The sequence below is a fragment of the Bacillus rossius genome, chromosome 5 (assembly GCF_032445375.1).
Source record: "Bacillus rossius redtenbacheri isolate Brsri chromosome 5, Brsri_v3, whole genome shotgun sequence".
Classification (NCBI taxonomy): Eukaryota; Metazoa; Arthropoda; class Insecta; order Phasmatodea; family Bacillidae; genus Bacillus; species Bacillus rossius.
In genome coordinates, this window is record NC_086333.1 from 85,206,141 (window position 1) to 85,229,965 (window position 23,825).

The following is a 23,825-nucleotide window of genomic DNA, read 5'->3' on the forward strand; positions in this document are numbered from 1 at the left end:
AACTTGATAAATTTTCTTTCACTTTCATTTCGTGTGGATAAAGTCACTTTCGCACATCCCTACAAAAAAGTGAGGTGATTTTTTTTTCTTATTTAAAATTTGCGACTTTCAAGCACAGATATCTTAGAAACTATGTGCTAAGCAATAAAGAGAATTGAACAAATTTTAAGGAACATTTGTCAGCTTTATTTTTGTATAGAGTCTTTTGTCTAGGACACATAGTTTTTCAGTTAAATTAAAATAGATAAAAATTGAAATAAGGCATCATCTACAGGTTCTCCTGTCCCCTGCCCACCACCTAGGAGTAGGGACTTTTAATATGTTTACCTCATAACAAGTCCAAATAAAGTCCCAATGTCAAAAATTGTGTTCCTTACATTTCCCTCTACACCCCCTTTCTGTGCATTTATTGACTGGACTATAAGTATTAGGGATTTGAGGATTTGACTTGCCCATCCCTACTAGTAACATAGTTGACTTTCTTTCACTGTGTGGACAGGTGCAAGCAACTACGTGTAAAGGTGTGTGTCGGTGTTTGTGGCAGAATGAGGTGAACGCCATCAAGTGGGACCCCCAAGGCAACCTGCTAGCCTCGTGTTCGGACGACATGACCTTGAAGATCTGGTCCATGAAGCAGGACACGTGTGTGCACGACCTCCAGGCGCACAGCAAGGAGATCTACACAATAAAGTGGAGCCCGACCGGCCAGGGCACCTCCAACCCCAACATGAACCTCATACTAGCCAGGTGAACCTCATTCTGGCCATGTGAGCCTCATACTGGCCATGTGAGCCTCATACTGGCCTTGGGCACCTCCCTTCCTTCTCACCTCTTGAGCATACTCTCTCAGTGGTTTTTGAAAATTTAAGATTATGTCAGGAAAAACTTATGACTTGAAGGGTTCAGTTACGTTATGTGTATAGGACAAGTGAAAAATTATATGAACTAATTTCTAGGTACACTATGTATGTTGTATTGCTGGAAAACTGAAATAACTGTGAAATTAATCAGTATTTAAAAAAAAAATCTTTCACTATATTGAATCCAATAAATGTAATTTATTCAGCATGAAGATTGTACAAAAATATATGTACTGATGTTGTAGGGCCTTACTAGTCCTGCATGTACAAGTCAATAGTGTGTGTGTCTGAGCGCCAGCGTGTGATTATTAGGCGCACAGACTCAGCAAAGACTCCGTAACAGAGTCGTAACGTAGTCGGTGTGTGGACAAGACTTGAACTGCTCTACTTAAACCTCCTCACCCCTTTCTGACGTGGTCTGCACTGAGCGTCATCCGCTTACTCGAAGAGTGGGCTCTTAGAAGCATCCCACGCACTTGCTACCAGAAGTCTATTCATGATAAAGAATTGAACTTATCTCTATGTTGGTGTGATTTTTCACTTAGCATGATTACTTACACTTCTCTCGTTATATATAACTGTAAAAACGCCTCACTGAACATTACTGTATAGTTGTGACTAGTTACCCTTGTAGCCAAAAAGTTTGTCATGCTGTGATTTCAAAACCTCTTAAAAGAGTTAAAATTAACTATATAGCCAAGTAGGCCCCAAGAATAATACATACTAAAACTGTTTTAAATATTTACGTTGAAAAAACAGAAGTAAGGGGACAGAGATGGCAAACGATGAAGTCCCTGGGGTGCAGACGCCTTCTACCTTGGACGGTGATGGTTGAAGATTGTGCCGGATATCAGAACTGGCCAAGGACCAGGTCTCTTCCCATCTTGCCAATGACCATCATTAGTAACTAGATCTGTTACACTTAAGTTACGAAATGTTTACACAAAACCAGAAACACTTCTCATAATTAAAATAAATTATGTCATGTACAAAAACCCTTAAATCACCAAACATTATTAAACAGCAGGAAATTTTTTTTAATGAAAGTTAAATATGGTTCAAAAGGTATTTTGACTTCGGATTTATTCGTGAACTTATTTTTTTATGGTTTTAATCCCAAATTTTCATATCTATTCACAAGTATCCATTATTATTATTAGTTATTTTTTTATTTTTTATTTATTTGTATTTGTAACATGTCACACCAACAGCACAAGGCTCCTACGGTGGGCACAACATGTAGGACAAGTACAAAACAAATACAGTAACAGAACAAAAACTAGAACAAAACAATTATAAGAACACATAAATAGTAGGACAAAACAAAGACAAGACAATACAACATACAAATATCCATATGTATGCATAAATTCTATTAATTACTTAAACTAACAAAAAGTTTCATGAGAGTAACATGGTTAAATTAACACACACACACACACACACACATATAAATTTTTTAGCTTAATTAAAAATTACAATTATATAAAATTGAAATACTACATGTAACTAAGGTAAGTACCATAAAGATAATTAATCCTGGATGCAGAAAAAATAATTTTTTTAACAAGTTTTTTCTCTGTGGTAGGTTGTAAGTGATTAACATACATATTGAAATTATTAACAAGTCTATATATAATATAATATGTAATCATTTAACAAAAGGTGTGAATGTACTATAATAATGGTACATGGAACCAAATACATAGTACATTGTATCAGATAACGTGGTACATAACAGGTATTCAGTGTTGCAAATTATTGTATGTTATACCCAAATTTCTGAGGAGGCACATGCTACAAATTCTCACCTTTCAAACAAACTTTTTATTTCAATAACACTATCACTTAAAAACATTTCTTTTCTCGAATCATGAATACAATTTTCCGCGACAATGTTTTTTTTCTTCTTGAGGCACAAGTTTTAATATTCTGAGTTTTGTTTTAATAATTTTAGGTTTTTTTCAGCAGCCGTAGATGATCACTACTGCAAACCTTTGGCAATCATTGCAATGTCTTCTCGCAGAAAAATAAACTCACAAAGTGCAAACCACATGCAAGATGTCTGTCGTTCCTTTAAGCTGTAACAGGTCAACCAATCTTGAGCTTGAAGGAACCTGTGCACAATGCAGCATTGCCATGTGGCGTTGTCAAGTTTTGATTTTTCAACACAAAAAATTGTGCACATTTTACGGTAAATACTGTATAAGTCTGGCCAAAAACCAATATCATAGCAAGACGCTTAATATTGAAATGTTTATCATTTTGTCCACCATATAAAAATTTTCACTACAGTACCCGACAAACAATGAAACTGTGATTAGTTCCTCAAATTTCTGTTCCAGTTGCATCACATGTCACACAAACAGGTCAACGAATGGCTAGTGGAAATTTTTTGTATTTGTCAGATGTTATGCCTCGAATGAGTAAAATGTTGTACAGATGGAACAGTCTCACAAAGTCAATACGCATGCAAGCAGATGATTGGTCAAAAAATACAACACAGCATGCGGCAAAGGTTTTGACGGCTATGTTTTATTATTGTTTAGAAATAAATGTTTAAAATTTTAATGATAAATATGGTTTAAGAGTTTAAAGATAAACATTATTACATTAATATTTTCCATTAATACTGAACTTATATATTATGTGGGAAGCATCTATAAATGTAAAAATTTTGAATGGAAAAAATTAACATAGGGATATATGGAAGCAATCAAGGGAATAATTGATGTATACAGAAAAACAAAATTATGTGGGAACGTCTTAAGCAATTTTTACTGTATTATTGGGAAATAGCATCTAAAGTGTAAATAAGCAAATAACAAGATGCTAATTTTTCCAGCCCCTACTGATTAAATGCAGAGCTTCCTGCGGTGATATGAAAAGACAAACAAGTACATTAATTGCAGTATTACTTTCTAATGAAACGTTAGAGTACCTTACGAGTGTGGTGTTGTGGTTGTGAATGTGAAGATCGCAAGCGTGTCCTGCGGCCAAGTGTAGCGATACCCGTGTGGTTGCAGCGCCTCGTTCGACTCGACGGTGCGGCTGTGGGACGTGGAGCGGGGGGCGTGCATTCACACCCTCACCAAGCACACAGAGCCCGTCTACAGTGTCGCCTTCTCGCCAGACGGCAAGTTCCTGGCCTCTGGCAGCTTCGACAAGTGCGTGCACATCTGGTCCACACAGGTAAGCTGTAGTGCTATCTATTACATTTAAAATAACTATATGAATATTAGGTTAAAAATTTATGTAAATGTGCAAATTAACATCACTCCAAGCTAAAAATAACACCAATTTGTGCAATAAAATAAAAACACAAATATATTCTCTATCAATGGCCAAATAATTACTCTGGCCATTTGGTGATTGTCCTGATTGATATTTGAGTTTATTGGTTCATATTGAAGAATGGAATTACAGTACATATTACATTTTGTACCAATCCAACATTTTTAGGTTTACACAAGATGTGTAAGGACGTGACAGAGCATTGTTTGTGTGCCGCAGAGTGGTCAACTGGTGCACAGCTACAAGGGCACAGGTGGCATCTTTGAGGTGTGCTGGAACTCCCGTGGGGACAAGGTCGGCGCAAGTGCATCCGATGGCAGCGTGAGTATACCTTCACTACCCTTCGCCACTCACACCTCTTATGCATTACAAACTAACACGGAAGCTTTCCAGAGAAATGGTTTCTAGTTCCGGACCATTCATTCGCATTTCCCTAAGTAACTCCAGGCAGTTGCTCTGATGTTTATGAAGAGACATTGTGGCTATTTGATTCCCAGAGGAGCCATGTTCGAGTGCCTGACTTGCCATTCTCAATTCCCCAAATAATTCCAAGGTACAGTGTTTTCTCGCATAATTGTCGCACATTTTATTCTAAAATCAGGTTTGAAAAGTATGGGTGCGACAATTATGCGTAAAAAAAATGTTTTATTAGATAAAGTTATAAAAACAAAACCCATTCATGGAAAGTACGTTTATTTAAAAAGTGAAGTATAAAAGTGCATGCCAACAATTTAAATTAACAAGAAGTCATGTAACAAAAACCTTTCTTCAACTTTAAATAGAAAAACAATAGTATCTGTGATCGGAATGCGAGCCTGAACGAACGCGTAACCATCGTAGTACGCCCCATGAAAGAGTGCGGGCCATCAGATGTAGTTACCTCGGTACTCGACAGAGAGCATGCGTTGTATGCACTCAACGAGATATCGATATTCAGCTACGTGTGCATGCTCTATACAGAAAGCAACATAACCAAACAGAGAGCGTGCGTTGCATGTACTCTGCGAGATATCGATACTCGGCTACGTGTGCGCGCTCTATACAGAAGCAACATAACCAAACATTAATGATTGTAATGAGTGCTGGCTACATTTTCGTAAGCGGTACACCGCGGCAACATAGACGAACAGATGAAAGTTGTAACGTTTAAAAAGTCTTTAAAAGAAAATTACACATCAGACAACTTCATATTTCCGTTAATTAAATAAGTAAGAGGTAATGTCCGAATAAATATTAGATTTCTATTTTAAAATACATCGTTTTATACAGAAAAAATACCCACACAAAGCGTTCGGAATCTAATAGCGGAACCAAAAACATCATGTGACGTTCACACGAGTTTTTTTTTATCCAAATGTTCACGCCCTAAAATATGGGTGCAGCGATTATGTGATAAAAGTGGGTAGTTTTGCAGAGGCTACCCAGGTTTTTTTTCCCGGGTGTGTCAGTCCAGATTTTTAAGAAAAACCTAATTAATAGACTGTAATATATCAAAGACCGTAGACTTTTGATCTGTAACTTTTTCCTCCATTTTTTATTCAACAATGTGACCTTTAAAAACAACTAGTGATGGGATTTTCGATACTGCGATACCTTCGCTGAACTACATATGACATTTAAAAATTCTATATCTCCTAAAGTATTTGGAATTTCTTACCTCCGCCGCTTTTAATGAAAAGAGGAAGTTGAAGAGCATCTAATAAAGGTATTTTTGGATTTTTAACATTATTTTTCGCAAATACCGCTCTACATATTTTCCTTTAAAACTAATTTATGTTATATGTAATAATTGTTACTTAATGGGAAAATATTTTCCCTGGAGTATCGAAAGTATCGAACTGAAAAAATATACAGAATCGAGTATCGAAAGTGTGGTATCGTCCCACCTCTCAAAACAACAAATAGCATTACTTATTAGTAGGGACTAGAAAATTTCACGATCGCGAAATTTTCACGAATTCGCGCGAAATTAAGTGTAAAACGCGAAAAATACCATTTGTTGCGAAAAAACGAAATTTCTACGAATTTTAACAAACTATGCGCGAAAAGGTTTATTTATTATAAATTTAGTATCATAATCATAAAAATAAGTCGCAGTCACACGCATCGACGCAATTCACAAACAATATGTTCGTTTGAATAAAAAAATGTAAGGAAATAAATGTCCTAACCAAAAAAAAAACATGAAGGGTAAAACTTATAATTAATTATTATTATGTATTATAATAATTTGCGATGCTAATCATTGCTAAGTAATTTACGATTTTCTATTTATTAACTAACATCCGCTTTAATATGAAACACTTAACGTGACGTTGATTCATTTTAATTAAATAAAAGTCCGCCGGTGTAAACCATTCCTTTCGCCAGTCATCGCAGCCATTTTTTTTTGCTGCTATGGCCTACGGATAACGCTCCTAGCCAGTAACTTAAATTCATGATTAAAATTAACACACCATTGAGTGGGACTTTGGGACGTAATTACGGAGAACATAATAAAATTACTTAATACATCGGGAAAAAAGTGACGGTAAAAAAAGATAAAATTATTTACATGGAGACTGCGGGGGATATAAACACTTTTATTTTTAATTCCTTGGGATCCACGGAAGAAAAAAAAAATTAACTTGAAAGAGAATAGTTTTCACTGGTGTGCAACTGCTGCTGTCGTCATGTTCACTTTGACTTCTACTCCGACGGGCAAATCGGCAAGTTAACAAGATTATTAATTGGATAGTGACTAGTGAGTGAGTAAAAATGCGGAATAAATTAAGTGCAAGGGATCGAGCATTTCAGTATAAGAAGGAGGGGTTTTACTGTACAGATAATAGCACGGTTATGTGTAAGTTTTGCAACACGAAAGTTTCGTGGGATCGAAAAGACACGATTGAAAAACATTTAAAGTCGGCAAAACACGTGGCGTCATTAGCAGCAACAAAAGAAGAGACTACAAAACTACAAACATCAGTTGCATCATGCTTTAATAAAGTTGTCAAAGACAAAAAATCGGCAGATTATCTTGGAAAACGTGTCACAGAAACATTTGTAAAGGCTAACATACCACTTGAGAAACTTAACAATGAACACATGGTGAACTTCATGAATGAATTTATTGAAGGTAAGTAAAAATTCAGATATAACAGGTCTATTGTAGTTTGCGATACCGGACTGTTTTTAATGTACTTGAACTAACCAATCATCCCCACTACAATTAACTTTTTTTTAAAAGTAGCTGACCTAACCTAACAAACTTTTCATTTTGTTTTCAATACCTGAACGAGTGTAGTACTAACCTAGGAAATAAAACGTTTTCCTGAACTACAAATGTCCAGTATTGTAAATTGCAATTGACCCAATATACAACAACAGTTAACTTGAAGTACATCGTTATGCCAGTAAACTATGCTAATGGTGGTCTTAATTTTGAGGAAATTTTTTTTTCAGGATCTGGCGCATTGCCTTGTGTAAAGACTTTGCGAGAAAAGCACCTTCCCAGATTAAATATGGAAAGGGAAGAAAACATCAAGGAGAAGGTCAAAGGAAAGCACCTTGCGGTATGCTGCGATGAAACAACAGACAAACAAGGTCGGTGTGTTTTCGTTATAATCTTCAAGATTATAGAAGCCAGTCACCAAGTTGAAATCGTAGTAGGTGATGTCCACATTCTTGAAACAGCTGATGCAAAAAGTTGTTCAAGAGCTATTCTTGATTCTTTGAACAAATATAACATTAGCTATGACAGTGTCCTGGCCTTAGTATCAGACTCAGCCCGATACATGGGGAAGTGTTTTGACACACTTACCAACTTGATGTCGGACAATGTTGTAGTGATTCAGTGTTGGGCGCACAAACTCAATCTGATTTTGAATGTTCTGGGAAAGCACCTTCCTGAACTTCAAAATGCCACTTCCAAAATCAAGAGTGCGTTCCTGAACACTCGAAAGAGAAAGCATCTGTTCCGGCAATTTCTGGATGATAAATATGAAGCTGGAAGGGTTCCACTGTTCCCAATGCCAGTCCTCACGAGATGGTCTTCGTGGTACGAGTCTGTAGCCTATGTATCCGACTACATAGAAGCTATTGTTGAGTTCATGAAGAGTGACGACATAGCATCAGTTAGCAATGTTGGAGTTCAGTATTTGGCAAGTTTGTCACAGGAACAGGTCCTTAATGTTAAGGTGCAGGCTGCCTTCATCAAAGAAACAGCAAAGGGAATTGTTGACTTGACGAAGTTGTTGGAAGGGTCGTCATATCCTTGTAGCAACATTTTGTGTGGTAACCTACGCAAAGTTGAGCAAGTTTTGCAGCTTGCTGAAGCAGGAAATTTTGGCGAAGAAACAAGTTTAGCACTGCAGTCATGTGGAAGAGATGTTGCAAAAGCTCAGGTTAAATCTGCCTTAGTAAAAGCTGCATCACATGGATACACTAAGCTGCTAGCTTTAATTTCAAGTGATCCTGCAAGTCATCTTTATTCTGAACTGAGTGTTTTTGACCCTGCACAGATTTTAATTACGGAAGTAACAAAAGATCTTGGTAAAAAATTGAAGAAAATGGCATTGTTCAAGGACTGCGATGAAAGTCAATTGCTTCAAGGCTATAAAGAGCTTCAGTTCTTGGTGAAGAAACAGTTAGGAGACAAAAGTGATGCATCACTGGATTTGATTGCAATATTATTGTCTCTTTCTGTAAATCATCCAGAATTTTCTAAGGGTGCTTTGAAAAGTGTATGGTTGCCATGTGCAAATGCAGACTGCGAACGATTTTTTTCTAAGTACAGTTCTGTTCTAAGTGACCAACGACAGCGCCTTAATGCTGAAAATGTAGCTATTCTCAGTGAAATCTATTTTGAAGGTTGAACACTGTTTTAGTGTGTTAGTTGTATGCCATGTCAATGTGTTTAGTGTTACATATGTATTCAACTTTGCAGCTGTAAATATTATGTATTGTGTTTTATGATCTGTGACAAGCAGGAAACTGTGAATTTTTTTGATAGGAGCATTACTAACAAATATAGAAGCTAAAATTATGTACAGATATTACGATAAGTAAATAATAATTTCCTCATTGTAAAGGCTTTAAGAATGTTTTTACAAGTATCTCAGTATCAATATATAATGTTCATATTAATTTTGGGAATCCACAAAAAAATCACATTGGTGAAAACACCGAAATGAAAACACCGCTTTTAAGAATTCAAACCACCGCTTTTTGCACTTTCAAAACGACGACATTTTCCAGTCCCTACTTATTAGTTATTACTAAAAAACAAATAGCGATTAAGAAATATTTTTAGCAGAGGTGAGTTAATATAGGCTCTGGACTGTACTAACATTTAAAAGTGTATTAATATGTAAATGTGTCTGTTGAAATATGTATTTATGATCACAGGGCCAACATTTTTAAATGGTCAATCGTGAAGTTTAAAAAAATGTGTGCGCACCATTGAACGACCTAGCGATGACTGATATACAGAATATAAACACTTTTGCATTGAGCTGAGGCCACGAGCTATTGACTCAAACACAACTTTACGCCGTATCACACTCAATGTGGTCTGTTTCATCTAAGGCGGCAAACTTAAGTTTCAGTTTTCCTATGTTTATAACCATCATTTAAAATTACGCTTCTCGCGATAATAAAACGTTCTTATTTATATTATATGTACAGTATTTGAAAGAATGCACCTGACTTGATATAGTGACAAGAAACTTTTTTTTTCATGTTTCAACAGTTTTATGGAGTTTTGTATGAAATTAGGTAGCAGTTTTACAATCACTACTGCTACCCACTGACCGATTCTGCTAAGCAAAACTAAAACATAATCAAATTTGAGTTGCAATGATTATTCCATAGCCCAGTTGCCAAATTCGAGAATTATAACTGACCAGTTATGAACCAACTATACTACGATTCGACTTTGTTTATGTTTGCTTACCAATTGGGCTGTTCGGTGACATTATCTTGCTCGTTGCTCGGCGCAAAACTTCAGACAATGAGCTTTGAATGCTATGTGTGTTCACAATTTACTTGACTTTATATGGGGGGGGGGGGGGGAGAAAGTTTGAACACCACCCCCCCCCCCCCCCCCCCACTACCACCACCACCACACACACACAAAAAAAAACCTTGGGTATGCCAATGCAGTGTTGTGCAGTTTACTAGGTGTCATGGTGGTTGTTTGCTTGCTTTTCAGAGGAACTATGTAAAGTAATATTTACTATTCCTCTTATCTGTGAAGTTTAATTTCTAATGCACCTGTTGGCTATTCTTTATCTTTTTTTTTATCTATAAATATTTTTTTCAAATTAGTAAGTCTGGTTCCTTCAGTACAGAAATCTACCTGTAGGATAAGCAGAAGGGAATTTTTAATGCAGTCAACTTAAAAATAAGGGTATTTAAAGAACAAAAGATAAAATAAATGTAAGGTGAAGGGTCAAATTCTCCTTGGATTATGTAAATGTATTCATGAGCCAGTTCTTGTGCAAGTGTTTGTCTTGTGTGTGTTTGGCAATGCATGTTGATGAATTGTTGTTTTTCTGTTATGCAGGTGTTTGTGTTGGATCTGCGCAAGCTCTAAGGGCATCCAGGAAATATGCTGGCTTCGCACATTTGGTTCGCGCTGAGACGAGCGACTATTTGCAACTCAAACTACTTTGCATGTTGTATAATGGTTGCCAGATGTTGTCGGCTGAAAGACTTTATATTTTTGTATGAGAATTCGGTGAGTTTATGGGAATTCATACCATGAAAGCATAAGTTCAACAGATGATTTGGACTGTGTGTGAACTTCTAAAGAGGCACATACTTCTGGGACTAGTGTGAAAGCTGCATAGTCAGAAGTTCCATTAGCAGTAATGGTTTCCAGTTCAATTCAGTTACAAAAAACTCGCTGCCATTGTAAATAAAACTTTGTCTTATATATTGAGCTTGTAATGTTACGTCATGAAGGAAGGTAGATATTAAAATCTGTGATTTTTTAGCAATATGATTTTTTTTACACACATTTAATTAATATGAGGGCCACCTGGCCGGGCTTATGAGATATAAAAGCGTGGAGGCGCTAAAGATGACACTGGCTCACATGTCTTTACATGCTGGACATCGAACTGGCATGTAATATTTGTGTGGTTAATAAACCTCTGTGGAATTTTAAGCAGTAATTAGGAGTGTGTGAATATTCGTAAATACGACTACATGTGAACAGCAATAAATCAACTTTGCATTTGAAGGTAGAATTTGCCAAAAAAAAAAATGTTATTAACTTTAAATTTTTTGTGCCTAATACATCAATATATTTATATTAACATGTACAACAATGTATTTATAATAGGTATGTTTAATCCTATAAATTAAAATGTACTGTCTTAATTAAATCAACACGTCCTGATAGCTCGAAGGTAGAATATAAATATGACACCATCTCCAATGAATCAGAATGTTAGCAAGAATGCCAACATCTAACAAATTTTTTATGAATTTTTCCTATCATTTGTAAAATGTTAAAGTTGATATTCCAAAATCCATTTGTTTTGACTATGACAGTTAATCAAGGAGTTTTGTCTGTCACTGCTGTTTGAAGTTAAAATAAAATTATAATTCCCCATGCTTCACAATTTTTTTAAAAACACCTGGAATCTTTTTGGTATTTTAGTAACAAACTGAACAACAGTTATAATGTCTTAAATATTTCTTGTTTTATTTATGAAGAAACTTTGTGCGTAATTTTTTACCATGCACAAAAAATACTAACAGAAGAACAGTTTTTTATTAGCAATTTTGTTGATCACAGAATAAAATATTGTTCCAACAAAAATCTACGAAAACTTGCTATGTATGGTACATTCGTGTGGTTAGCCATTGTCCTTTGATACTAGGTAGGCTTACCCTTTGTTGTGTTCATAAAATCGGGGATTTACATATTTAAAATATTAATTCTGGTTGATTACCGTAAGTGGATACTGGGAAAAGTGGAGAGAGTCAAGTTTTCAGAGAGTAAAATTTTACAAACCAAAAAAAAATATTAACAGAATGATAAATCCGGTACTTATTTACCTGCAACAAGCAAAAGGCAAAATGTAGAAAGTGTCTGTTTGTCCTGAAATTGCAATAGAAAGAGAAAAGACCACACACTATTTCCTTGTCAATTTTTTTTCTGCAAGTTCCTTAAATAAAACAAGCACGTCTTTTACAGCTATTTTGTCGTGAATGAAATGTTGCAATAGAAAGCATACAAAATCTCATGTAAAACAATATTTGGACACAGCTGCGTCACAAAAACCTGTCAAGATATGAACATGATGATTGTGTACAGTGCCAGTTCACGGACATTGACAGCGATGAGAGAGGGAGGAAGAACCACAAACATTGCTGCACACACACTTCCCCTCTTTCTCACTCTCTGACTGGTTTATTTTTAGATTCTCCCCTCTCGTCAATTATTTTTCCTAACCTAACTAATACCTAAGTGTATTTGTTTGGGAGGGCTCTGGGTTAGGGAAGACTAGGAGCCTCCCAGGTCGAAGCCTTTATGCCTAATCATGCTGGGTTTCAGCCATGCAGAAAGTGTAGCATGCATCGTGTGGAACTGACCTTGATAGTTCATTTGTCAAACAGTGCTAGTAACTATTTTAAGTGTTACTTAATTTTACGATTTTAATTATGTGTACAAAATACTTCGGAGTCGTTTTGCTGAATTATAGTACCTAGATTTTGTCAAGTTTATCTATGTTTTCCTGAACTAAACCAACTGCAAAAGAAGAACTAGTTAATTTAGTCACCAGTTATAGACTATGAGTGACTTTCCTCATCATTGCTAGTTAATTGCTACAACTAATTTAGTTTCTATGAACTTGTGTTTTAAAGAAGAAATAGTGATGGCAGCATATTAAAACTTAAACTGTGGTGTAAGTGCTAAGTTATTCAACAGGGGCTGTGTCACGAGGATTCGCCATCATCGTTCCAGTGAAACACAGTGAGCTGAGTTGTCAAGGTATTGTACCTTTGTTCAACATTAAACAAAAGGACTTCAATTTTTTCGTAATCGAGCAACGAGTTACTGTGAATAAGTGTTGAATATCTTCTGGATCTGTTGTAAAGTTGTGAGCTGCGTCTTTTTTTATTTTAGAAGTAATAAATAAGGAAAGTCTGCTTTAAAAAACTCTTTTATTGTACAAACCTTTTTTCTTAATAAAATATGTTATCCTCAATGTTGGTAGTTAGACAAACTTAAACAAAACTTCAAAATCATTGTATATAAACATAAACTTTTCAAGTGATTAAAGTGACTTGTTACTATTTTGGATTTTTTAGCTGGGACAACCTGGAATGTAACACGTGGTTATTAATACTTCAATAAGACAACAAAGAAAATTATTTAAAAATCATACAATATGTTTGAGACACAAAATAAAATACATAATAAGTGCCAGAGCTTATATGGTGCAATACCACTCACTGAATAAGAACAATGTAGGAAACATTTAGCAAGCTAACAAACTGCCTCTGCTTAAAGATGCAAAACCAAAAATAACTTAGTTGAAAGCCAGATTATCTGTTTGACATTTGTAATGTCAACAACTAGGATTATTACATATAACTAAGCATCTTTTCAAATATCAGTAGGCTGTTGTGAAAATTCTGAAATACTATGTCAAAAATTTTGGTTTTTCTGTTTAATGTGTAAGTATACAACACCCAATAAACATACATAGTTTAAAATTTATTACAAACAAAGTACAGTAGAGCTTCATTATAAAGAACACGAAGGGACCAAAATTATGGCAGTTTGTTATAATGAAGTTCTTTATACCGAAATCACAATGATTGCCTGTTTTGGGATTTTGAACATAACTCGATCTTGTTAAAAAACAAAGTAGAAAATCTAATACCAATATGAGTGGTACAAGCAATGCTGTAATAAATCAAAAATATAAAATTTAAAAGTTAGGAATTTTTTTTACATTTTACTGTCTTCCAAACTGGATCACTGGGTGAGAATTGTGGATAATGTTGATTTGGAGATACCTAACTTTTTAGCCACATCAGTCTTTTTTATTTTCTTTATCTACTGCTTTTAACATTTCAAGTCGTTTCCTAGAAGACATGTTCAGTAGTACGGTTTTTTAAACTATAAAAACAAATGCACCCTACACATGTAAAAATAAGTTATACATGTAGTATAGCCACGTTTCTGGGAAGCCTACAACTCACGTAGTTTCGGTTCTCTGCAAGAATTTGCGAAGATTTCCGAAGTTTTGCGTTTTGGTATTAACGCCACTTCAGCCGCTAAATCAGAAGATCAAGCATGTTGTGACTAACCTAACACAACCCTACGATTTTTTAAATTTCAATTTTTGAGAGAAATCCGAAGTTGCACGAACGTGCTAGGGAACCGAAACTATGTGAGTTGTAGGCTACCGCACGTTTCTCAAACAATAAACAAGAAAACGACCAGAGATGTGTGTGTAGCAATACTTTATGATGTAGCACTTCGCATCGGTTAAACACGTCGTGCGAGCATAGAACAAAGAGTAATGTCAGCGAACACCACAATGCAGCGCTTTAGTCGCTACACTAGTTTTGTGCATTAATTTCAACACTAGTCCATTGTAGTCATCTATGGCGCGTATCAAAATAAATAAGATGGCAGTTTGTGGGTGAATGGCGACGATTTTATCCATTTGTCGTTTACAGTGCCGGGCAGAAATTGTTCGTTCAAATGAATATTTATAGAATATTTAAAAAATTTGAACGAGAAAATTCGTACTAGTGAAATTTTTTTACGTTATGTTATATGGACGTCTGACGGGACCAAAGGCATAGTTCGTAGTAATGAATTGTTCGCTCTAATGAAGTTCGTTAAAACGGTGTTTTACTGTACAAGGCGTTTTCTCTCGTCTTCCCCTCCCCCTGTATGTACAGCAGAAATGAATCAAACAATTTTAACATTTACACACACTAGGGTAGGGTTCGATTCAGAGCTTACAGATGTGGCTTAAACTGTGTGAGAAGCAGCAGGTAGGTGCCCCTTTCAACATCCTAAAACATCTCGCCTGAATGGCCCCTAGGAAGCCAGCAAAAGCTCTTTAAAGATTTTAAAGTAGAGCTTGAGGGGTATTGTTCATGAATGTTCAGTGGTCAAGCACATTGTCTGGCAATCCATGTTCAATACTCACGGCTACCGTTCTTTGTTTTTTATTTCTCGCAATATTCAACTATCAATTACAGAATTTAAATATATTTAAACAGTTAAATTACATAATTGGGTGAGGTTTTAAATAAAATAAAGTTTACGATAATTCTAAAAATTAATTATCTACGCTGCATTTTATTTATCATCGAAGGAACATTAATCATCAAAGAAACATTTAAAACATAAGTATTGTTCACACCATGCACATTTTATGAAAATCATTTTTCCAAAATATTATTCAATGGAAATCATATCTCACTCAAGTTTTCGAATGTCTTTCCTCTGTCAATTTTGATGCAAGCCAAGCATACTGTATCATTAGGGTGAAAACAGGAGCCCTGAATTCATGATACACAAACAAATGCATTTTAATTGCATCTTCTTTTGATCATAATGCTTGCTGTTGAAGAAATTCAGGGGCACTTTGTAGTCTTTTTCTTAAATTTTTGACTTTGTGTTTGAAATGTAGGTACATCACAGGGTTGAATAAGAGGTGTACATTTGATTGGAATGATCTTCATAGTAGATGTTAACTTCGCTTGCTCATTGATGAATGTCTCATCATACAATGTCAAATCTGCATGGCCACTTCACGAATCCACCAATAGAAGGAATTGTTAGCAACATATGACATTAATGTGGTTTCCAAAAATTTTGCATAAAATATTTTGTTAGTTTTCCTTGGAGCAAGAAACAACAATATTTTTGTATTCTTCTTCTAATTTCTTGACAATGTCAGCAACTTTAGACCAAAGATATTGGCAGGCTCTAGTATGGCGTATGGGTGATTTAATTAAATCCATTAAAGTCTTTATCTATCTATATGTTTTGTTCTTTCTCTTTTTTGTTGTCCTTGTGTATATGTTGTGTCCTTGTATAATTGTTGTGCTTACTTCTTAAGTCTAGTACTGTTGGTAAGCATTGTACAAATTAAATAAATAAATAAACTGTACTGCACTGTGTAAGATTGGGTGGTCTTGGGGAGATTGAGTTTGTGCACCAAAAAGGTTTTGCTCCCTTGTAATCCAGCAACCTGTTATATGTTGATTCATACTGGTCAGTGTTAATTATATAATTAAGGTTGAAGCTTGGCATTTTATGTCTTGTAGGTATACAAAGTTCTCTGCTGCTTCCAGTTTCTTCCGAAATTGCAACATCATTTTTACTGTCTTATTGATGGCTACATTTGAAGCTTTTTATATGTATCACTAGCAATAAATTGAAAGTTTTCCGACAAATATGAGAATGAAAGTGCCAATTCCCATTTATGTAATGTTCTCATTGTAACTTGTTCATAAAAGCTTCGGGCATCCTGATATCTTTCCCAGTTTCGGAGTCTGTGAATAAAGATTTCATTTCTAGTGCCACCATGTTTTATTTTTCCTCCAAATTTGAAGATTTTTTTTTTCCAAGATTGAAAATCTTGATTTTAATAATGAGAACTATGTTTTGGATGAGCATCAGCAAAATCAGTTACTTTCTTCTTATAAGCCAAGGACAATAAAGTAAAAGAGGAACCCGCTGAGGAATGTTCTTCAGGATCGTAATCATCGTTGTTCACTTCGTTACTGGAAGACGTAACCTGTTACAAATAGGAATGCATATACCGTGTGTTATCACTAGGCCCTGGAAAATTTCGGTGTTTTCAGTATGCAAAAAGCGGTATTTTTTAATTAGAAAAGTGGTGGTTTAAAGTCGGTATTTTCGTTATGCAATGGAAATTTTACCAGTATTTTAAATGTTGACTAAATTGTGCAGTTATTGAATATAATAGTTTACATATTTTATAAACAATCCATGTATACTAGGAATAGACTAATATGCATAATAAAAGCCAATTAAATCCCAAACAGTTACACAAAACAGACATGTTGCTATAGATGTTTGCAACTACAAATTTTTTTTTCGGCTGCCGATGCCACATGCTTAGCCGATTTTAGGTGTTTGTCAATGGAATCTTTTCTTTCCCATGAAACTTTACAGTTGCAAAATTTACACATCACTGTGCTATTGTCAGTACAATAAAACCCATGTTTCTGATACTGAGATGCTCGGTCTCGAGCACTCAAAGAATTATTCGGCATTTTCAAACTCTAGACAGAAATATGTTGCAACATACTACATACAGGCTGTTACGAAAACAATCAACTAAACTTGGCACGCGAATAAATATCAGCAGTGGAATGCCACTACGTTGGGAACGCTGTCGCGGCTCGTGACGTCAACAACAGATGCTGGCTGCATGATAGTCACGCATGCCCGCACACTCCCAGTCTCGCTGCGCAGACTAATTTCGTACCCGAAAAATCATTATTTGCTTATTCTCTTGCTATTTATGAAGTTACACAAAATAAACAACTACAGTAAGATAAATTCGTTAGCCGCTAACATATGTGTTTAGCTTTACACAAAACAAAACTTCTCACAGTCTGAGAAGTGTATGATCTTCGTTAAGGAAGCATTCGCTTACGTGAGAAGTTAGTAGAAGCTATGTTGGCTAACCTGGACAAACCAGGTTTTAGAATTCGGCATCATATTATTTTTATTTTTCGTAGAGTGCAAAAGTTTGAGTTTGCTTGCATTCAATAAATACGGTATTGGCATAATGGAGTGGAGGAACACGGGGTTGACACTTGAACAAACCCCGGCGCACAAATGAGAAGAAACTTAGTGCGAACTACATATACCCGAGATCAATTTTGAGCATCAAAACCATACACGAACACGGCTTATGTAAAAATAAGATAATTATGCTGAAACACAAGACTTGGGTTAAAGGATACTTTAACCTTGCATGAGTATTAGTGATCTGCAAAAACAGTAGAATCCCACTGATGCGACCCCTCATGGTTTCCGGAAAAACGGACTTATAAACGGAATGGCCGCAATAGAAAATTCGGGCCATTTTTTATCCCCCCCCCCCCCCCCCCCAAATCCAAATCCATAAAAAATCGCCTTTGTTCGCATAGATTTCATATTCAAATAGTCTATGGTGTAAAAAAAAAACTTTTTAAATTAATATTACATCTCGGACTTGCATACCCCGAACAATGGGTTCCGATAAATACTCGCGCTAAGTGAATTCGCGTCACGCGAGTTCGACTGGTTATTTTCGTTCAAAACGTGGCAAAGGAACTTGTGTGGATCAGGTAGAAAACATTCTGCTATAAATGAAAGATATAAGAACAATGCTATCCTGAAATGCTGCGACATGTTTTTGGAGTAGATAATCACAGCGACAGACCGACAGGATCCGCTCCCGCCCTTGCCGTCAGCGATGTTTATTTTGACAGCTCAAGCAATTATCTTTTCCACGTCCCTGTCAAGCCGCCGCCTGCCAGGCCGGACGAGTTTCTTAAGCTCTAGCAGAAGCTACCACAGCGGCTTTTCGTGAGGGCGGGTAAGATAACATGACAGCTGAGACGGCTTTTCTTGCGATAATGGACGCGCCGAGCTCGGCTAGACACTGCCGCGTGGACAGTCTAAAGGGGTGGTATCTATTTTTAGCCGTCTTTTGTATGCCTGCCTGCTTACAGTACAGCTCTCGCCAAGATAAACGTGAACACATAGCGCACAACAAAGTGTAACAGACTTGTTTTTCAGCCGATTTAACTCAAAATTTTGTTTTTCTCTGCTCAAATTCTCAAAAAACGGTCGTATAAACAGAATGGACACATCAGAGGGGGGTCGCATCGGCGGGATTCTACTATAATGGTACTTTTTGGGGATATAATTATTCACAGTGTAATATAGAAATGTTGTGGTTTTCGCGAATTTACTTACTTTTTGCGTTTTCATGCAAAATTCACTTGAATTTTCGCGAAAAATTCCAGGCCCTAGTTATCACATAATCATCACAAATTTTATACTAAAATAAATTTTGGAAAGTCAGGAGTGTGATTAAATAGGACTGCATATAGTGTTTTATCACATAATAATCACAAATTTTACACTAAAATAAATTTTGGAAAGTCGGGAGTGCGATTTTTATGTGAGAAAATAATTTTTGATTTTTGTTGAGGTAAAGATATTCATTAAAATTAAACCTATTGCATAGAAAGTATGTTTAACTAAAAAGTACATTATACAAAAGCATGCAAAACAATTTAAATTAGTAAATCATGCAACAAAAATATATTTTGTTCAACGTAAATAGAAAAACCAAAAACTGTGACTCGAACATGAGTCAGAACTAATGCATAACTATCATCAAAGTATTGTGGCCAGTCCCATCTGGTCCCAAATCCTCACTGCAAGCAGTGTGTCCACAAGGAAAAAATATTTCATACCAACTTAGGCGAGAAAAAGAACTAGATTTGTAAGAAAAAAAAGTACTAAATTATAATTTGTTATGGTTTTAACAATTTTGGAAGTTATGACATTGCAAAGCTCTAACTTAAATATCACACCACACACACATACATTCCATAGTTTTCAAAAATAATAATGCTTAATAATTAAACATATTGGAGTTACTGTAAAATTATATTAAAGAAAAAAGTACTAGATCTGAGCTTAAATGTACTAGACCACTAAAAAACTTATAAAAGTACTAGATCTAGTACGAAAGTACTAACTGTGGACACCCTGACTGCAAGCACCACTTTATTTACCAAGGTTTCGTCTTCGATACACAAAGTAAACTTGCTTGCCCAGATGGGGCCTAACCTGCATATTAGAAAATCAAAAAGGAAAGATAACATTAATGTTGAACACTTTTGAATGTAGCAGAACATCAAGGCAAGAAAGTAAATTCAATGATACTTTAATTCTGATTAATCATATGATCTGGACAAATTTCTCCGACAGAAGAATGCACTCCATAACCACAGTTATATAAATATCTCATAATACATACAGACACAGCTCCGTCTGCTTCTCTGTAGTGATTAATTCTGTAAGAAAATACGTGGGTCCCAGGGTTCGGTTCGGCCACATGACCGGAGACAGAGACGTGCCGACTGAAAGAATCCCTTGGTTGTTCAGACTACCCTGGGCACCATATTAAATTAAAATATGACTTGATGACAAAAGATTGAGATTTCGCTACTATCTTTAAATTTAATATGATTGTATTATACACATTAACCCTCCCGGAAGAAATTCTCTAAATTATGGTGTAGTTTAAAAAAAGTAAGCAACCAAACAGATCCTTATAGTGACATTCATTTATAGAATTTATAGAATTTTAACTATCAGTAGTTTTGAATCGTCTGTGGCATCACGCCCTTGATTAGCTGGCCAGCCACACATTATGGGCCGAATGGTTTGAAGCAGCATAGAAGTGTAATTCATTTTAACGTGTATTATAATTAATTTCACATTATTTGGTCATTTAATTATAGTTTGCAGGGTTGATTGATTTTGAAGGGATGGTGAAATGAAACATCTAATTACAGTATTGACGGTGGGGGGGAGAGACATTTCCCCTGGTTGAAGCATCAGTGGCCCCCTTGGAAATTCCCTGTTTATTTTCACTAAGTAGCAGTATGTGTAGGACTGTACGGCACTGTATGGAGTAAAGTTATTGCAGTAGGAAATAAAACAGTTTAAGTGGTTGTCTAGTAAATGTAATACATGGACGACTGCTAGAGGGACGGTGGACGCCCGTAGACAGGAACACGCGGAGGCAGGCATCTCTGGACAACAGTCTCCACGTCTCGGTCGATGTGGCTGTAGCGCTGCTCGAGGCAGGCCTCACAGCTGTGCAGCCTGATGAGTGGCGGGAGTCTTCGCCTGCAGGGGGCAGTGAGCTGGGAGGCGGCACACCGCCTGTGCGGGGGCGGCCTCCAGGCGGGCTTGCTCGCCAGCCGGCGGTCCGCGCTGCTTGCGCCCCGGCAGCAAACCCCAGGGGATACCGGTGCAGGACCCTGTTCCTGGAGTCGCAGGTAGGTCCTCCACCCTGGGTTCTCATAGCTGTACACAGTACACGTGGCTCTCTTGCTTGGTCTGCAGCGGAGCTCCACTCTCGTTACGGCCTTCTTGATGGTCTTCTCGATGTCGCAGAGCCCCATTGGGCTCTCCTCGAGGAACACCTCTGCACGGCAGGCTCCCTCACCGCTTGACTGGGGCTGGGGGACCTCATGGCAGGCTCCCTCACCGCTCGACTGAAGCCGGGGGACCTCATGGCAGGCTCCCTCACCGCTTGACTGGGGCTGGGGGACCTCATGGCAGGCTCTCTTGCTGTTGGTCTGGGGCCGGGGGACTGTGCAGCATGCTCCCTCGCTGTTTGACTGAAGCCGGGGGACCTCATGGCAGGCTCCCTCGCTGCTCGACTGGAGCCGGAGGACCTCATGGCAGGCTCCCCCATTGTTGGACTGGAGCCGGGGGATCGTGCAGCATGCTCCCTCGCTGTTGGACTGGAGCTGGGCGACCTCATGGCAGCCTCCTTTGCTGTTCGACTGGGGCTGGGGGACCTCATGGCAGGCTCCCTCACTGTTTGACTGAAGTCGGGGGACCGTGCAGCATGCTCCCTCGCTGTTGGACAGGAGCTGGGCGACCTCATGGCAGCCTCCTTTGCTGTTCGACTGGGGCTGGGGGACCTCATGGCAGGCTCCCTCACTGTTTGACTGAAGTCGGGGGACCGTGCAGCATGCTCCCTCGCTGTTGGACTGGAGCTGGGCGACCTCATGGCAGCCTCCTTTGCTGTTCGACTGGGGCTGGGGGACCTCATGGCAGCCTCCTTTGCTGTTCGACTGGGGCTGGGGGACCTCATGGCAGGCTCCCTCACTGTTTGACTGGAGCCGGGGGACCGTGCAGCATGCTCCCTCGCTGTTTGACTGAAGTCGGGGGACCTCATGGCAGCCTCCCCTGCTGTTCGACTGGAGCCGGGGGACCTCACGTGGGCTGAGAGGCTCCTTGTCCGGGCACTCCGAGACAGGCAAGGCTTCTCCATATTTGCACATCTCCTTGTCTGCAGTACCTGACTGTTCAGGCGTGCAACCTCTCCCTGAGTCCTGCGGTGCAAATAACCTTACATTAATGCAACTGAGCAGCTGAGACCAGCAACCGTAAGTATCTGCAAGTCTGCCTTTTCATGGAGAATTATTTAAGTTGACCATACATATGATAAAACCTTGGGACATATTTCAATTGGTGACAATTTCAGAAGCAATTGTGTTGGTGCAAATAATGGTGTAAGACCCTAGTCAATAATTGTCAAGCTTGTGTTTTACTTCAAACATGATGAAGTGTCCACTGTGAAGTGGCATCTCAAACACTCTGGAATCACAATTCTTGAACATTTAAGTTCAGAACACCTGATGATGCCCAACGGTATTAGTAAACCCAATGATAAAAATTGTAATATCCTAAAGTAGTGAGTGATGTTTCCTTGAAACACAAGTTTTGAAAATATTTCCTGGGCTAGCCTACGAAAATAACCTAACCTAGCCACCTGTTCAAACACAGTAATTCAACCATCTCATTGAACATTTACCTCGTATTTGATGACTGGTGCATGGCAGAAGGTGGAAACCCCCACCTGCCGTGAGCAGAAAGGCAGAACTTCCTGCACCAGGTGATGGATTATAAGGCTGATCATTGCTGGTTGGCTGGAAAAAAAACTATGAATTTAGAAATGATGTGGTGTGAACCAAAGCAGTTAGCTGTGTATCTATGGAAACTCAGCTGCTCCACAACAATATGCTCTTTGTCAGTGTTGCCTCGAAAGCACAGTGTCTGTGCTACAACTGGAACCAGTTGTATTTACGTTACCCATGTGTCAAATTTGTCAGCTAATGGACTATACTTCTGCGGGCATTATTATTTCAGACAACGTACTTATCACGTCTTCAATAGTTCCAGAGCTGACTAGCAGCTTGATCACCCATTGAACAAATTGGCCGAAATGCCACACACCCTCCCTTAATATTACCCAGGAAGCATTGGGAGAAACCCTCAGTCCCTCGACATATGCTTAAGTGTGGTACCTCCCCATTGTTCGCCAGAGTAGTGCTCTCTAGGGTCCCCACCCCTTTGAGGTGTGTGGAGCAGCAGTTACCTCTGGGGTGAGTATAGAGCAGTGTTGTGATCAATTGGAGGGGTAGGAAAATGAGAATCTGAATTGCAGGAACCCCAAATCTCAAGAAGGGTGTATAGAGACAAAATGCATGGAAAAATTTTAAAAATACGTATAATAAGTACTTTAGTAGATAAAATTGATGTAGACACAATTTTGCACTCTTCGTACTTCATACAATATAGTGTGACTATTATATTATTTAAAACATTTTCAATTGTTGGCTCAGTTTATATTTATATTAAAAAAATAGTACTACCAGAAATTTATAAGCACATGATCATGATCCTATAGATAGGTTTTTCTTTTAATCATTATTGTTTTTTTTATCATACAAAGCCTCTATAAATTAATTTGATTTCTTAGTTAATAATCCACAAAACATTTTGTGAGCTGCAGTAAGTTTTACCACTAATATGGGGTGAATTGGGACAGCATTTTATGATCAAGACTAAAATCT

The 23,825-nt window shown here is 37.5% G+C and overlaps 3 protein-coding genes across 3 annotated transcripts in view; 2 read left to right on the forward strand and 1 right to left on the reverse strand.

Annotated features, from left to right (window-relative positions):
- The window catches only part of LOC134532193 (F-box-like/WD repeat-containing protein TBL1XR1), a 54,553-nt gene extending 42,796 nt beyond the window's left edge, over positions 1 to 11,757 (forward strand). The window contains exons 8-11 of the mRNA XM_063368607.1: positions 545 to 747; positions 3,887 to 4,052; positions 4,374 to 4,475; positions 10,702 to 11,757. Of these exons, the coding sequence (XP_063224677.1) occupies positions 545 to 747; positions 3,887 to 4,052; positions 4,374 to 4,475; positions 10,702 to 10,731 (501 nt within the window). The 3' untranslated portion in view covers positions 10,732 to 11,757. The remainder of the gene's footprint in view (positions 1 to 544; positions 748 to 3,886; positions 4,053 to 4,373; positions 4,476 to 10,701) is intronic.
- Positions 4,487 to 10,202, forward strand: LOC134532192 (uncharacterized). Its single transcript, XM_063368606.1, has 2 exons — positions 4,487 to 7,272; positions 7,599 to 10,202. The coding sequence occupies exons 1-2, from the start codon at positions 6,912 to 6,914 to the stop codon at positions 9,008 to 9,010; spliced, it is 1,773 nt and encodes a 590-aa protein (XP_063224676.1). The 5' UTR covers positions 4,487 to 6,911; the 3' UTR covers positions 9,011 to 10,202.
- An 81-nt stretch (positions 11,758 to 11,838) lies between the features above and the next one.
- On the reverse strand, positions 11,839 to 22,982 carry LOC134532194 (uncharacterized). The gene is made up of 3 exons (XM_063368608.1): positions 22,784 to 22,982; positions 20,204 to 22,301; positions 11,839 to 16,927 (listed from the first exon to the last, which is right to left on the reverse strand). Exons 1-2 carry the CDS (start codon positions 22,886 to 22,888, stop codon positions 20,934 to 20,936), a joined length of 1,473 nt encoding a protein of 490 aa, XP_063224678.1. The 5' UTR covers positions 22,889 to 22,982; the 3' UTR covers positions 11,839 to 16,927; positions 20,204 to 20,933.
- Between the last annotated feature and the right edge of the window lie 843 nt (positions 22,983 to 23,825).

What these genes read in the sequence shown, in the direction of transcription:
- LOC134532192 (XM_063368606.1), top strand. Translation starts at nt 6,912, where the DNA reads ATGCGGAATAAATTAAGTGCAAGGGATCGAGCATTTCAGTATAAGAAG. An exon ending in CATGAATGAATTTATTGAAG is followed by an intron (nt 7,273 to 7,598) that starts GTAAGTAAAAAT and finishes TTTTTTTTTCAG; the next exon opens with GATCTGGCGCATTGCCTTGT.
- LOC134532194 (XM_063368608.1), bottom strand. Translation starts at nt 22,888, where the DNA reads ATGATCAGCCTTATAATCCATCACCTGGTGCAGGAAGTTCTGCCTTTC. An exon ending in CACCAGTCATCAAATACGAG is followed by an intron (nt 22,302 to 22,783) that starts GTAAATGTTCAA and finishes TTTGCACCGCAG; the next exon opens with GACTCAGGGAGAGGTTGCAC.